The sequence below is a fragment of the Leuresthes tenuis genome, unplaced genomic scaffold (assembly GCF_036924035.1).
Source record: "Leuresthes tenuis unplaced genomic scaffold, fLeuTen1.0.hap1 SCAF_20, whole genome shotgun sequence".
NCBI classification, from domain to species: domain Eukaryota; kingdom Metazoa; phylum Chordata; class Actinopteri; order Atheriniformes; family Atherinopsidae; genus Leuresthes; species Leuresthes tenuis.
Window position 1 is genome coordinate 22,887,082 of NW_027325374.1, and position 14,700 is coordinate 22,901,781.

General features: G+C 42.2%; 1 protein-coding gene across 2 annotated transcripts in view; it reads left to right on the forward strand.

Moving 5' to 3' along the window:
• fasn (fatty acid synthase) overlaps positions 1 to 14,700 on the forward strand; it is a 109,461-nt gene that overhangs the window by 52,551 nt on the left and 42,210 nt on the right. For both annotated transcript variants that reach the window (XM_072373579.1, XM_072373580.1), the window contains exons 18-24: positions 2,342 to 2,422; positions 2,548 to 2,730; positions 2,831 to 3,010; positions 6,149 to 6,352; positions 8,340 to 8,656; positions 8,786 to 9,181; positions 9,349 to 9,513. In XM_072373579.1, coding sequence (XP_072229680.1) covers positions 2,342 to 2,422; positions 2,548 to 2,730; positions 2,831 to 3,010; positions 6,149 to 6,352; positions 8,340 to 8,656; positions 8,786 to 9,181; positions 9,349 to 9,513 — 1,526 coding nt within the window. The remainder of the gene's footprint in view (positions 1 to 2,341; positions 2,423 to 2,547; positions 2,731 to 2,830; positions 3,011 to 6,148; positions 6,353 to 8,339; positions 8,657 to 8,785; positions 9,182 to 9,348; positions 9,514 to 14,700) is intronic.

Below are 14,700 nucleotides of genomic sequence, written 5' to 3' on the forward strand. Positions count from 1 at the left end.
TTCATAGCTGCCAATTGTAACAAAATAACTCCAGCCTTCTAAATAGGACCTGAACTAGTTAAGGACCGCTCCAGAAAGTACAATCCAGTTTTCCAGCCTGTGCAAAAGGATTCTATGATCTACAGTATCAAACACAGCGCTGAGATCCAACAGAACCAGGACTGAAACATAACCGGACCTAATGTCGTTTAACACTTTGACCAGAGCTGTTTCAGTGTTGTGATGACTGAGGTAAAAACAGTTTTTAAAAAGTCAGATGGTATTATGTCCAGAGCGCAAGTTGTTGATTTCAGATGCCAAATTCTTTCCTCCAGGATTTTTAAATCAACAATATTAAATTGTGACATAACGTCAGTTATTTCTAGGTTTTTGACACAGATTAGTTTTCTTGTTGGTCTGTGTGGCGTGAACGTCTTGTCTAATTGTTTTGATTTTTTGGCTAAAAAAGTTGGCAAATTCGTTGCATTTCTCAGTAGAGAGGAGGTCTGTGTTTAACAGTTAGGAGGATTTGTGCGTTTTTCAACCATAGCAAACAGAGTTCTAGAATTGCTGACATTCTTATTAATGAGTTCAGATAAATTCAGCTCTCTGGCCTCGCACAGCTCATTGTTATAAATACGCAGGCTTTGTTTGTACAGCTCATAGTGAATCTGAAGCTTTGTTTTCCTCCACTTACGTTCACCTTTCCTGCATTCTCTTTTTAGGTTTTTGACTGTAGTGGTGTTTCTCCATGGTGTTTTCTGTTTGCTCAAGGTGCTCTTGATTCTTATCTTGTTGCCACAAACCAAACATGTCCAGCACAGAAGAAAATTCTTTGGCATTACCATCCGTCATATTATCTATGTGAATGTTAAATGATAAAATGGTTAAAATCAGTCGAAATAAGAGCCAATAATCCAGAAAATTCATCAATAAAACTTGCACAGTATCCTGGAGATCTGTAAATTATTAAGAACAGAATTTTAGGAACACCTTTTAAAATAAAACTAAGATATTCAAAAGAAGTGAAATCACAGAATGAGATCTCTTTACACTGGAATGTATCTTTAAATAAGACAGCTTCTCCCCCACCCTTCCTCCCATTTTGGCATTTATCCATGAAACTAAAATTTGGGGGTGCTGTTTCATCAAGAACAGTAGCACTTGTGCTCTCTGTTAGCCATGTTCCTGTCAGAAAAAGAAAATCTAAATTGTGTGAGATTATGAAGTCATTAACTAACAGTGACTTATTGGACAGAGATCCAGTATTAAGTAGACCTAGCTTTGTGGAGTTTACACACAGTTGTATGTGGTATCGTGAAAAGATTAGATAGATTCACCCAGTAAGTTGACTGTTTTTGATTCCTTCTTTTACTAATACATGAATCCTACTGGGTCCCAGCTTGTTCTCAGAACAGCTGTCAGTAGTAAGACTACTGAGCAGGGATCCTGAACGCATCATGGCATGTAATCTTTGTTTTGAACTCTGCTGCTGCTCCTTGAACATCCTGCACATCCCCTTGTGCCCTGCTCTGCCAGGACAGATGATGTACGGGGAGGGGGTGCCCTTTGTTTCTTGGTAGATGGTGGTCACTGGAGTCCTGGCTGTGATAGAGACATCCTTTGGAGACCTTGGGTGATGTGGAGTAAAGGGTCTGGTGAGGGGGGAGGGCTGGAGGTCTGATATTCTGGATAGCCCTTGGCTTTGGGGCCATTTGTCTTGTTATTTTTAATTTTTGCATTACATTCATCATTGCACATTGTTATTGGAATCAGCGGGTCATATCTATCATGCAATGGTACTTCAGGTAGTGGAGTGAGTGCTGGAGGTTTAGGTTTCATGCTGGGTTTACCTCTGCGACAGACAACATGAGACCAGGTCCTGGTTGGGGTTGCTGACTTCGGTTTGGCACCAACACTGTTCCAATAAGAGCTATCAGTCGGACCGGCCGGTTATGGAGCTTCACCATATATTCCAGTGTCATTTGGACAAATCCAGGGAAGTGTGTCAGCCAGGTCTGCAGCGTGAGGCTCCACATCAGCTGTTATCCCGCGTAGAAAAATCTGAGTTCGTCCTTTGGCACATGAAGGCTCAACAGCCTGCACAGGAGCTATAATAGAGTCAATAAATTCTTCACTCGCACAAATTTCTTGCAGCGTTTCAATCCTCTTCTCGAGCTGTGTTAAAAAAGTATAAGATTATTTCCAAGACTTGTGGAAAGAAGTAGAATGATTTAAAAGCAAATAAAGCAATAAGCAGCAGGAGGAAGCAGAGTCTGCACTCTTCAGAAGAAGGAAGTGAACCTGATTTTTATTTATTTTTTCCTCTGTTTACTCTCCTCCCCTTTTCTGCTGGTTCCAGGATCTGTTCAGTTAGAGGTGCACCTAATGCCTGCCACCAACAAGTTTGAGGTTTCAGAGAATGGAAACTTGGCTGTCAGTGGTGAGTAGCCTTTGCATATTCAGTATTCAGATACAGTACTGTGCCAAATACTGAAGAGAAGAATTTGCAGGCCTAAAAAAACATTTATGTAAATCTGCCATTTGATTTACCACATGGGATTTCAGGCAAGGTGAGCCTTCTTGAGGATTCAGCCCTTGATTCCTTTCAAAATCACATACATCAAAAAGCTGCCAGCGACGGTGACTCAAAAATGCAACTAAAGGCACATGATGTCTACAAAGAGCTGCGACTGCGTGGCTATGACTATGGGAAGACTTTCCAAGGCATCTTGGAGTGCAGCAATGGCGGTAATTATGATGTGTGCTTGTTGCTCTAATTAGATTTTTAAATCTTATTAATTAATGTATATGTGTATGTAAGATCAATTTTTTTTCATTATGTCTCCAGGAGACTCTGGGAAACTGCAGTGGACTGGAAACTGGGTGACCTTTTTGGATACCATGCTGCAAATGATTGTGATTGGGCTGCCAGGTCGTAGTCTGCGCTTGCCAACCAGAATCCGCTCCGTGAGCATAGATCCAGCTGTCCATCTGGAAAAGGTTTGCAAGTACATTGATGGAAAGGAAGGTATGTTTAAAGAATATTAATTTCTAACTATATTGATTAAAGTCTGAGTAAATCAGAACTAGAATATGTGTTGTGAGTTGTCACATCAGGGAAAAATGTGTTATTCAGTTCCATGATATAAATCCCCCCAAAAAATGTATATTGCTGCAGTATACATCATTATTATTATAGATGTATAACACAATTGGAAAAAAAAAAGGAAAGCAATTGACAACCTTTTGGATGATCTCACAGTTCCCATACTGATCAGACACAGTGCCACCGTGGCTATGGGTTTTGGGTGGGCCTGGCTGTTAACTTGCATCCCCTTCTGGTCGTGGCCTCTCGGTGGGCTTGCGGTGCGTTCCCTGGTTTGGGGCGGGCGGCCTGGCCCATGGCGTGTCCCCAGGGGCTGTACTGCATGGACCTCCTGATAGGTGGGGATCACTATACTCCTGCTTTCTTTGGGGGCAGCCCTGTCTCTTTTTGGGAGAGGGCCGTGTCTTTTGGAGAGAACTCCATCTGGCACCGATACTACCGGCGTCAGGTGGTGCTGGATACATCACGTTGTGGGTGGAGGTGTACAATGGACCGCCGTGTCTGATTCTCGTGGGTCATCCCTCCCTGTTGGGCATCTCGAGGGTTGGGCGCGTCAGGACTGGGGGATATAGGGGGGATCTGGTCGTTACCCCGTGTCTGTCCGATTTGGGTTGGCGTCATGCCTCTATTTAATTCACCTCACCAGCTTCAGAGCTATTACACATTGGGCACACACCATAGTAAGATTGGATTGGAGGTGCTGGCTTGAGGGTGGGAGGGCTTTGTGGGGAGGGGGAGCTGCGACATAAGAATGTGTTGCTGTCCTCCCTTACCCCCACCTTCTCCTGCCCTCCAATTTTAATGCATTAACTATCCTTAGTCACATAGTTGGGGTTCATACAGCACAGGTTTTGGTAGCACATCCTGTTTTCTAATCTGGCAGTTAGAAAACAGCCTAAACTTAACTTCACTAACACATAGGTTATGGGTTAGGGTCCTGAGGCTACTGGGGCGTGGACCTGCGGTGCAGGTGTGGGGGGCTGGGGTGCTACCCTCCATACTATACCCGCGGGGCCGCTGGTTTACTGAGGATGTCCTGGCTGGTGCCTTTCCTGGATTCTGTGCTGGCCCCTTTTCCTGTAGCCCCTGGGGTTGGGGGGCTCATGCCCTAACTGATTCTGTTGCTGGTAGGGTCTAGCTGGGCTGCACGGGTTCTGCTGGGACTGGGGGAGCAATCCAGAGCACTGATGAAGGTGCATGGCACTGGCCCAACACAGCAGCACCAGCTGTGATCCAGCTTGTCACTGGTTGTGGTCACTGGTTGATGCTAAGTGTTGAAGGTCAACATCACTGCTTTATGTCTGACTGCTCTACCGCTTTATTTCTGGTGCATACGGGGATTTACATACGATCCAACACAACACGAGTCGGAGATTATTAGCTTCAGTCCACTGGTTCTCTGAGTGAAGCGTAGCTCCTCCAACAGCTGCAATACTGCATTTCTTCTCAAAATTAGTCAGTTTTTTTTCTGCAATTCAAGCAGCCCAGGTTCTGCAAACTCCGGTGTCCAGGGAAGATTAATTTCTGTGATGGAAGCAGAACATTTAACTAACTACTTGCATGTAGCCTGTTATGTTTATGTATTGTAGAATAATTGATTATAACATTGTGTGGCCAGGCAAAATAAAGTTAGAATTTTGGTCTGCATATTTCTGTAGACAAATCATAGAATAAAGCTTAACCATGAATGAAAACCATTCATTTACAAGCTTATATCAGATGATGTTTGTCTAAATTATAGACAAACATCGTCCATGTATCGTCCTATTATATCGCGGTGTCCTGACTTGCCCAAAAGGCCTGAACAGAAAATTGATATTAAACTTTTTAACACTGTAATAGTGCAACTCAGTACATAAAAGTTCATAGTATTTTACCTTGTTTGAAGTAATGTTTAAAACATTTCCATGCGGGTCTCTAAATTTGCTTTACTTTGCACTGGAGCCCACGCTCTTCTCTTTTTATGTCTGCTGGCCCTTGCATCACTTTCTGAGAAACATAACATTTCATCTCACTGTTTTGTGGATTGCAAGTTACTTACCTTTAAATTAAAAAAGAAAAAAAGTCTTTGCTTGTCTGAGTTATGGATTAGCTTAAACTTCATTAAGCTGAACGAAAATAAGACGATGTTATAGTCTTTGGACGTCCTGAACTTCTCCATACGGGCACTCTCGGCCTGTTTGACTCAGTGAAGAATCTTTGTGTATATTTTGACATTGTTTTTATTCATTATTTGACAAACAGCTGTCCTCTGTCTGGTCCAATTTCTTCCAGTTCAGAGTTACAGTAAAGGTAAAGCCCTGTCTGCCTTCTAAAAGATTTGGTGACTGATCCAATGCTTCATAACTTCTCATCTTTATTACTGTAATTCTTTTTTGTGGGTTCAGATCCGTCATCTGTTCAATGTCTGCAGTTAGTTCAGAATGCTGCTTCTCCTCTACTGACAAGAATGGGGGAAAAAAAAAATGAACCTCATTTTTCAACTCCCTCCATTCATTTGAGGGTTTATTGAAAATGTTCAAGGACAGGCCCCACCTTACTTGCTTGACCTTTTACATACTCATATCCCAACTTGATACCTGGGGTCAGCCAAGCAGCTGCTCCTTGATGTGCCCAGAAACAGACACAAAACAAAAAGTGATGGAGTTTCTGTAGAGGCTGCCTCTAATCTGTGGAACAGCTTTCTTCTCTATATTTGATCTGATCCCCCTGGTGAGCAATTCCGATTGTTGCTGAGGACTCATCTCTTTTTCTTGACCTTCCTTTCGAGTTGGGCACTTTTGATCTTCCGAGCACAGTGGCTGTGAAGCACTTTGGTCAGCCTCAGGTGCTTTCAATGTGCTATAATAATGACTGCTCTGACTCTGATGTGGACTTCCACTGACCAACCGTTCTTAATGGTTACGGGTGGATTTTTGTTGGAAACACATGGTAATCGCTCTATAAGTATTTGTTTGATTTGTGTAATTTTTCTTTTTTTCTTTTTTTTTTTTTGTATGAAAAGTCTACTTTCTATAAATTCTCAAATCTTGATTAGAACTTTCTCTTTCTTTCCCATAGCTGTGAATGTCAGTGTCAGCCGTAGCCATGACAACATTGTTGCTGGTGGAATCCAAATCTGTGGTCTGCACGCTACTGTGGCCCCCCGAAGGCAGCAGCAGCAGAGCCCCCCAACTCTGGAGAAGTTTGTGTTTGCTCCCTTTGTAGAGACAGAATGCCTCTCAACCAACTGGAAACTTGCAGAACAGCTGAGACTCTGCAAAGGTACAGATGAACACTCTTTGTGTCTTTGTGTAAGTGTCTGTGTTTTCAGTCGCCTGCCAGTCAGGTGGTTCGAGGTTCCATCCCTGACTGCTCAAGTTCACATTTCCAAGTGTCCCTTTCCTGTTGCCTCTGTTGCAATATTTGCTTTAAGAGTGTTGGTGTAATAGACAGCTCTGCATAGGTTAAAAAACGGTGTAGACTCGGACATGCTGGAGGAATGTGAATGTGGCTTATGAGGTAAAGTACTTGATGTGGTCATCCAGACGAGGAAAGTTCATCTCAAGGCACTTGAATAAGTATAAATGCAGCCCATTTACTTTGTGGCTGTATGATTTATAAACTTTAGCTGACACTCAGTTTTTGGATCATAACTGAGGCTGTTTTCACAATGAATTGGTAGGTGCATCCAAATGTTTGACTGGTACTGTGTTGAATATTTATTCAAAGCAGATTTTTCACTTCCTGCAGAGTGTTAGAAAAAAGCTTGAGTTGCAGTTAGCATGCGGGTGTTGCAACTGGTCTCTTGATGTAACTTATGGTGCAAAGTAGATTTTGGAGGCCACTTGTAGGCAAATATTGTCTCAGGAGAAAAGGGCAATCAAAGAGAGCTGAGCAGTGTGGATACATGCAGAGTGGAGCCACATAATGAGACGCAAGTTCACAGGAGGCATTTCATTTATTGCAGAAAGTGCACACAAGACTCTTTGAGCTGATAGTGTGCTGCTCAGTGTCAGTAATAGCCCCTACAACGTATCCCCAGCCTGCAAAGGTGCATTGGTTCCTGTGAGAAACCAGTGTAGCCCTTTTAAGAATGCCATCGGTATGCTGCAGGAGTGCCATGGAAATGCTTCGCCATGTTGATTATTACTACTGAGAAAGTTCAAACACTTGGAAGTCACTGGAGGTGGTTCTTTAAAGGAACCCCAACAAATAAGGCAACTTAAAGGCCATTCATAATAATATATAATATAATTTCAATTATAACTAAAAGAATGGAATTAAAATGAAATTATAATTCTGAAGATCATTGAAGTTTCTTTTTCAGGATTTCTTGATGTGATGTGGCTGTGTTCAACAGATACCGTTCGGCTTTTACAACCAGCATTAAGAATAAAAAGTCAATATATTGTAGTTTCCAGTCAAAAGCTAAGAAGGGAAGTGTTGTGGGTCGCCACAGCTCTCCTACCAATAACAAAAGGCTCTCTAAAGCCTCTAAAGACTTATGGCTGAGTCCTCTTTTTTAGGCATTTCAAAGTCCACTCAAAGCAACTAAAGGATGAGCCTATTAATTCCTTCTCAAAACATTTGGAAACGGTTTATAGGTCAACACGTTTTCTTTCAAATAAACCAATAGGTCAATCCTTCATCCTTGACAAGCTCCCTTCACATGGAAAAGTAGCTTGTAGACATACATCATGTACCAATGAATGTGCTGCCAATCATGGAAACTGACTGTCTCCATTATCCCATGATGTTAAATGGAACTGTCTTCTGGCATTCAAACCTGGAAATTAGATCAATCATAGTTCGCACAAAGCACATCTGCCACATAAGTAAATTCAATTCAATTCAACACAGGGAATCATGAATTAAACAGGTTGGAGTTAAACGTAACAGTTCCATGAGCTGTCAGTCAGAGCAACCCTTCAATATGCCAGACTGAAAGAGCTTTTTTCTTTCTGTCTCCTTAATTATGGTGCGTGAGTACTTCACCTCAAACAGAAGTCAGAGACTGGGCTTGTTTCAGCCGATGGCAGTTTTTATTCTTTTGGAATCTTGCAAAAATTAAAATACTCAGTTTCTTAAATATCATATTTATGGGAGGAAAACCACTCATATCCTAGTTCATAACATATTCATGTTAGTTGGAGTGGTTTTAAATTTTTTTCTGTAAACCAAATGTAATTTGTTTTATTTTTAAGAATGTGTATTATCAGTTTAAATTAATTATTTTTATTCTTCTGTTTTTACATTTTCTTCTGTCCAGATTTAATCCGCAGACTGCAGCTGAAGTTGGCCCCTCATGGTGTCAAGCTCTCCATCCCAGGTCTACAAAGGGAGTCATATGATGCTCTTTCCAACCCTGAGACATCGAAGCCCGACCTGGTTCGACTGCTGACACTTCTCTGTGGCCTGGAGCTGAACGGGAACCTTGAATCTGAACTGCAGCAGGTGGTAGAGAAGGAACAGGCGTGTCTGCTGCATGACAGTCTGCTGCATGCTCTGTTAGATGATCCAGCCCTTAGACACTGTCTGGACATCACCATGGAAAACTGCCTGCCTGGCAAGATCAAAGTCTTGGAGGTAAGACTCAAAACAAGATTAAAAAAAAAATGTGGCAAAAATCGTCTGGATTCAGAATGATGTAATTATGCTTTGCTCTCATAATACACACAATCCCTAAACCTGTTCCCCTATCCCTCCCACTGCCAGGCTCTCTCAAACGATGGTCAGCTCTTCTCTCGTGTGGTACCCCTCCTTAACATCCAGCCGATGCTGCATGTAGACTACACTGCCACAGCAACCAGTCTGGATCTTCTGTCCCCCCATGAGACCAGCTTGCAGGAGTTGTGTGTTGCTTCATCTCAGTGGAATCCTCTGGTCAACCCAGCCTCTGCAGGCATGGCAGCAGGGGCAGACCTGGTTGTGTGTAACCACGCATGGGGTCCTCTCGGGACAGACCCTGGGCTGCTGGTGACAAACTTGGCCTCTGGTGCCAAACAACAGGGGTTTGTTCTCCTCCACACGCTGCTGAAGGGAGAGACTCTGGGAGAGACAGTTGCCTTCCTCACCACACAGAGCAGCTGCCAATATGGACTGCTCACACAGGTCAGAGTTATTTGCTCTTTTAAGCACCTTTGGTCTTTGTTGGGCCCATTTTTGACATGACACTGCTATGTGATTTGAAAAGATCAGATCGTTTTTTCATTCTGGTAATTTATCTTATTAAATACAGGCAGGGTTGTTTAGCTGATAGTTTTTGTTTTTCTCGATAGGCTGAGTGGGAGAAAGTGTTCTCTGAGGCCTCCCTGACTTTGGTAGCTGTCAGGAAGTCTTTTTGTGGCTCTGCCCTCTTTCTTTGTCGTCGTCAGTCTTTGGGCAAACAGCCGGTTTTCTTGCCAGTGGACAACACCAATTACAAGTGGGTGGAAACTCTCAAGGTGGGTTACTTTGAAAAACCGTAAGTCATTTTTAAAATGTTTTTCATTTTCACATGATTTTTTTAAATCAAAACTATCAAAGTACTGACACAAACAGTGGAGACATGCACAAGAGCCAGGCTGATGCAGATCAAAAAGGGACTTTTTTAATCTCGCATCCAGCATAAAACTCAGGTACTCTACAGCAGCCTTTCTCACAGTGGGTGCACGGCACACTGGGGTGCCTCCAAAAAGAGACCTATTCTGACATTTAATTAAAAAAATTTAAAAAATCGGACATTTCATATAGAAATATATTTGAATACATAAATACATTATTTTTACATACGAATGGATTAATAAAATTGTAAATTAATTTTAGATAAATGAATGTATAAAATTAACCTTAAAACCTGTCTCACGTAGGCCCACCCATTGTCAATAATGTGTCACAATGTCAATAGCCCACCGGGGCCAGCGTGACTGCGCAGCACATTGTTTTATCATTTACCGCGAAAATACATTTGATTTCACAAAGAGCACGGAACAAGCAACAGCATCACGGATGGTTTTCTAAAAAGAAAAGCCACACAAGAACCAGACGTGATTGACTGTGAAATGGAGCCTCGACCTACTTGATGCGTCCACCAGCTCTGAGTCTGCAGCAAAGGTCACAAAGGTAGATGCTAACAGTAAGGCTATTCCCTCAAATTTGGCTTCATCTGTTTATTACTGTCCCGTCTGAATAAGCAGGACATTTTTATTAACATTTAGGCCGTGCAGTGTCGTTTTCAATCAGATTTTACACTGGGGTGCCTTGAGATTTTATGCACTTTTGAAAGGTGCCCTAACTGGAAAAAGTTTGAGAAAGGCTGCTCGACAGGAAACAAAGTCCCCAAAAGAGCAATCCAAAAACGACCATATCAGGTCAGAAAGGGAACAGCTGCCGAGACAATGACCTGGCAAGGAGGAGAGAGAACCAGGCAGTACGAAGACAGAAGTACACAAAACAGTCTCAAACACTGATTACGTTTGCCAGTTTGCTCCCACTTGTCTTCTCTCCTGATGCCTCCATCTTTGCAGAAATGTAAGGAGTAGCAGCAACGGGACAGGCATGTAACAAAAGCAGAAGTTGTTGCGTCATTTTAAGCCAACGTCTGTTAAATCTGACGCTTGACCCAGCTGAATTATTGTTTTGTTGCAGAATAATGCTGTGTTGAACCATTTCTGTCAGATGAGCATTAAATCTGCATTTTAATTCAGTTTAGAAAGCTGGATTAGCATGTCAGAATTAGCCCTTTCAGATATTCACATGTGCTGAAAAGACCTCCATTAGTGAATCCTGCTGCCAATTTAGACATATTTTTTTTTTTAAATTTTAACAATATATTTATTGAGTTTTACACATAAGAAACAAACATTTATACACATGCAAACATTTATGAACACCCCCAACCCACAATCAAACATTCAGGGTAAAGAAAAGGAGGCAGAAATTAAATAACTTGAATAAGATTAAATAGAATAATAAAATAGATACATATATAGATATAAAGAATAAATTAAAGTAAATTCTAACATACAGATACAAATAAATAAAGTTAAATTCCAGTCAATCAAATCAAAAGCCTAGATAAAATAACACTCCATCCATCCATCCATCATCTGCCGCTTATCCGGGGGTCGGGTCGCGGGGGCAGCAGCTTGAGCAGAGAAACCTAGACGTCTCTGTCCCCGGCCACTTCCTCCAGCTCTTCCGGGGGGACCCCGAGGCGTTCCCAGGCCAGCCGAGAGACATAGTCTCTCCAACGTGTCCTGGGTCTTCCCCGGGGTCTCCTCCCAGTGGGACGTGCCCGGAACACCTCCCCAGGGAGGCGTCCAGGAGGCATCCTAACCAGATGCCCGAGCCACCTCATCTGACTCCTCTCAATGCGGAGGAGCAGCGGTTCTACTCCGAGCCCCTCCCGGATGACTGAGCTTCTCATCCTATCTCTAAGGGAGAGCCCAGACACCCTGCGGAGGAAACCCATTTCGGCCGCTTGTATTCGCGATCTCGTTCTTTCGGTCACTACCCACAACTCGTGACCATAGGTGAGGATGGGAACGTAGATTGACCAGTAAATAGAGAGCTTCGCCTTCTGGCTCAGCTCCCTCTTCACAACGACGGGTCGGTGCAGAGCCCGCAATACTGCAGACGCCGCACCGATCCGCCCGTCAATCTCCCGCTCCATTCGTCCCTCTTTCGTGAACAAGACCCCGAGATACTTGAACTCCTCCACTCTCTTATTTATAATATTAGTTAGTTACAATTAATATTCATCTTATTAGGTGCTGCTATTTTATTTTACTCCGTTTCACTCATTAATTTCCACTTGGTCGCTTTCCAAAGATTGCATTTCCTTGAATTTATTGTTTTTTCCTCTAACCATATATATTAATTTCTCCAAGGCAAGGCAAGAAGCCATTTCCCGTAGCCACATTGCAGTTGTAGGACTGTCCATATTCTTCTATCTCAAAGCGATCATTCTCCTGGCTTGAAGCATATACAGGTTAATCAAAGGTGTTGTCTTGGGGCTTGGTACAAAGCGATTAGGCTAGATAGCTAATATACAGAACTTTGCCTCAAGAGGGACCTCTATGGCAGCTATACGTGAGACCAGGTTAACTGTATCCTGTATCCAACTGAATATTTGGGCATTCCCCACATACAGTGCAACAGTGTGCCAACATAAACATCGCATTTAGGACAATTATCAGGAATGTCAGGGTTAAACCTATTGAGTTTCACAGGCGTGACATATATCCTGAACAACCATTTATACTGTAACAGTTTCAATGCTTTTAAGCAAGTATTTTCCCACTCATCCTCAGTGATATCTACTCGTAGATCGTCCCTCCAGGCATTAAGTCTGGAGTGGGAAGTGTCTTTGATTTGGATCTCAGCATAGTATACAATAATACCATTTGTCTTCAACTATTTTCACTATTTACAGTAATACTCTCTGTATCTGAGAGGGGCGGCTCCTCTAAGCTGTGGGTCTGTGGTGTTATAAAGCTTCTTAACTGTAAATATTTAAAATAGTGTTTTCTAGGAATGGTATATCTATGAACCAGCTGATCAAAAATCATTAGTTTCCCTTCTACATATAAATCAGCTATTTTGCCCAAACCTTTGTCCGCCCATTGTTTAAATCCACCATCAGCTCTACCAGGAACAAAGCTGTCATTGCCCCATATCGGGAGAGTTTGGGTGCATCCCCTAAGCGCCATACCACACAGAGAGGGTATTCTTAACAAACAGATTTTTAGTCTGTTTGTTGAGTGTCTTAATATGAGCAGAATACATATATGATTGAAGAGGTAAACCGTACGTTGCAGTGTGTTCGATAGCTATCCATTCTGGGGGGGTCAGAGGAGAAGTAAAACATAGCTGTGCGCTATGTTTTTTGCCCAATTGTACCATTGTAGGTTTGGTAGCTGAAGCCCCCCTCTGTCGTAGGGAAGGTACAGTAAGGAGAGCCGCAGTCTTGGACGCCTGTTATTCCATACAAAATTTGAGAACAGTTTCTTAAGTTTACAAAAAATGTTTGTGAAAGTGGGAGAGGGATCGATTGAAATAAATAAAGGAATTTAGGGAGGATTGACATTTTAATTATATTAATATGGCCTAACATAGAAATCGGCATTGACATCCACCTACTCAAAGAGTCGCTTGTGGATTGTACTATGGGATCATAGTTGAGAGAGACTATATTCTCAATTTCCGGGACTATTTTGATTCCTAAATATGTAAATCCCTCCTGGGTAGCTGAAAAGGGAGTAACTACTTTTGTCTTTTGTCTTTCATGTTCATTCAGAAATAGTATAGCTGACTTTGAACAATTAACTTTATAGCCTCCAAACGATTTGATTAGGTCAGCGAGTATTGGAATAGATGTATTCAAGCTGGACAAATAGATAACAACGTCATCCTCAAAGAGCGAAATTGTATGCTCCAGTTCTCCTATTTTAATACCAGAGATTTTTGGAAGCTGCCGAATGGTCAAGGCCAGGGGTTCAACAGCAAACAAAAATAAGAGGCGACAAAGGACAACCTTGTCGAGTGCCTCGGTGAAGACTAAAGGTTTGTGATATGAGGTTGTTCGTTATTATTTCTGCTGTTGGTTCTGTATATAAAAGTAAGTTTCACCCACTTAAGGTACTTTTCTCCCATCCCAAACCTTGCCAAGACATCCATCAAATATTGCTCTTGCAAAGGCTTATGTCACAACTCGGTCCCTCCGTTCGTCCCAGGATTGTCGTCTAGCAGTGCCTACACTTCCACTTCTAATGCTCTGCACAGCTTCTAACATTTCCTTAACCGTGAAAAGCTTATCCAGTTTGGTCTTATCTTGATCTGTTATAGTCGGGATATCTAATTGGTCTAAGAATTCAATCTGTGACTGCGTGTTCTCTGGATATTCTGATTGATAAAGGGATTCATAAAATGTTCTAAAGGAGGAGTTTATTGCAGCCAGGTCTATTGCCATAATTCCATTTTCTAATCTAATTGAATTGATAGCTCTATTTGTTTGCATTTAATTCTCCGTGCAAGGAGCTTCCTCGCTTTGTCACCTTGGTCATAGTGGGATTGTTTCAACCATGGAAGATTTGCGGAAATTTTGTTAGTGGAAAGCTCTTTGTACCTAGCTCTCAGAATAAGCTCTTTATGTTTCTCTGGACTATCATTTTGACATAAATCTAACTCCAAAATTTTAATCTGAGTCTCTAGATTGATTAGTTCTTCAAAATGGGACTTAGATTTAAAGCTTGTATAGTTTATCATCATGCCTCTAATGTAAGCTTTAATGGCAAGCATTCCCATTTTACACTTGCACTAGTTTGATCTGTATTTATCTGTAAATTTGGGTCTTGCAGCTATTTGGTTTGAAAGCGTCATCTTAGGGCAGTGTTTCTCAATTCCGGTCCTCATGACCCACTGCCCTGCATGTTTTCGAATTTTCCCTCCTCCACCACACCTGATTCAAATGATCAGCTCGTCATCAAGCTCTGCAGTGGCCTGATAAGGAGCCATTCATTTGAATCAGGTGTGGTGGAGGAGGGAAACATTGAAAACATGCAGGGCAGTGGGTCATGAGGACCGGAATTGAGAAACACTGTCTTAGGGGGACATGGAGCAAGCCTTGGTATATAAAGGGTTAGAGAGAT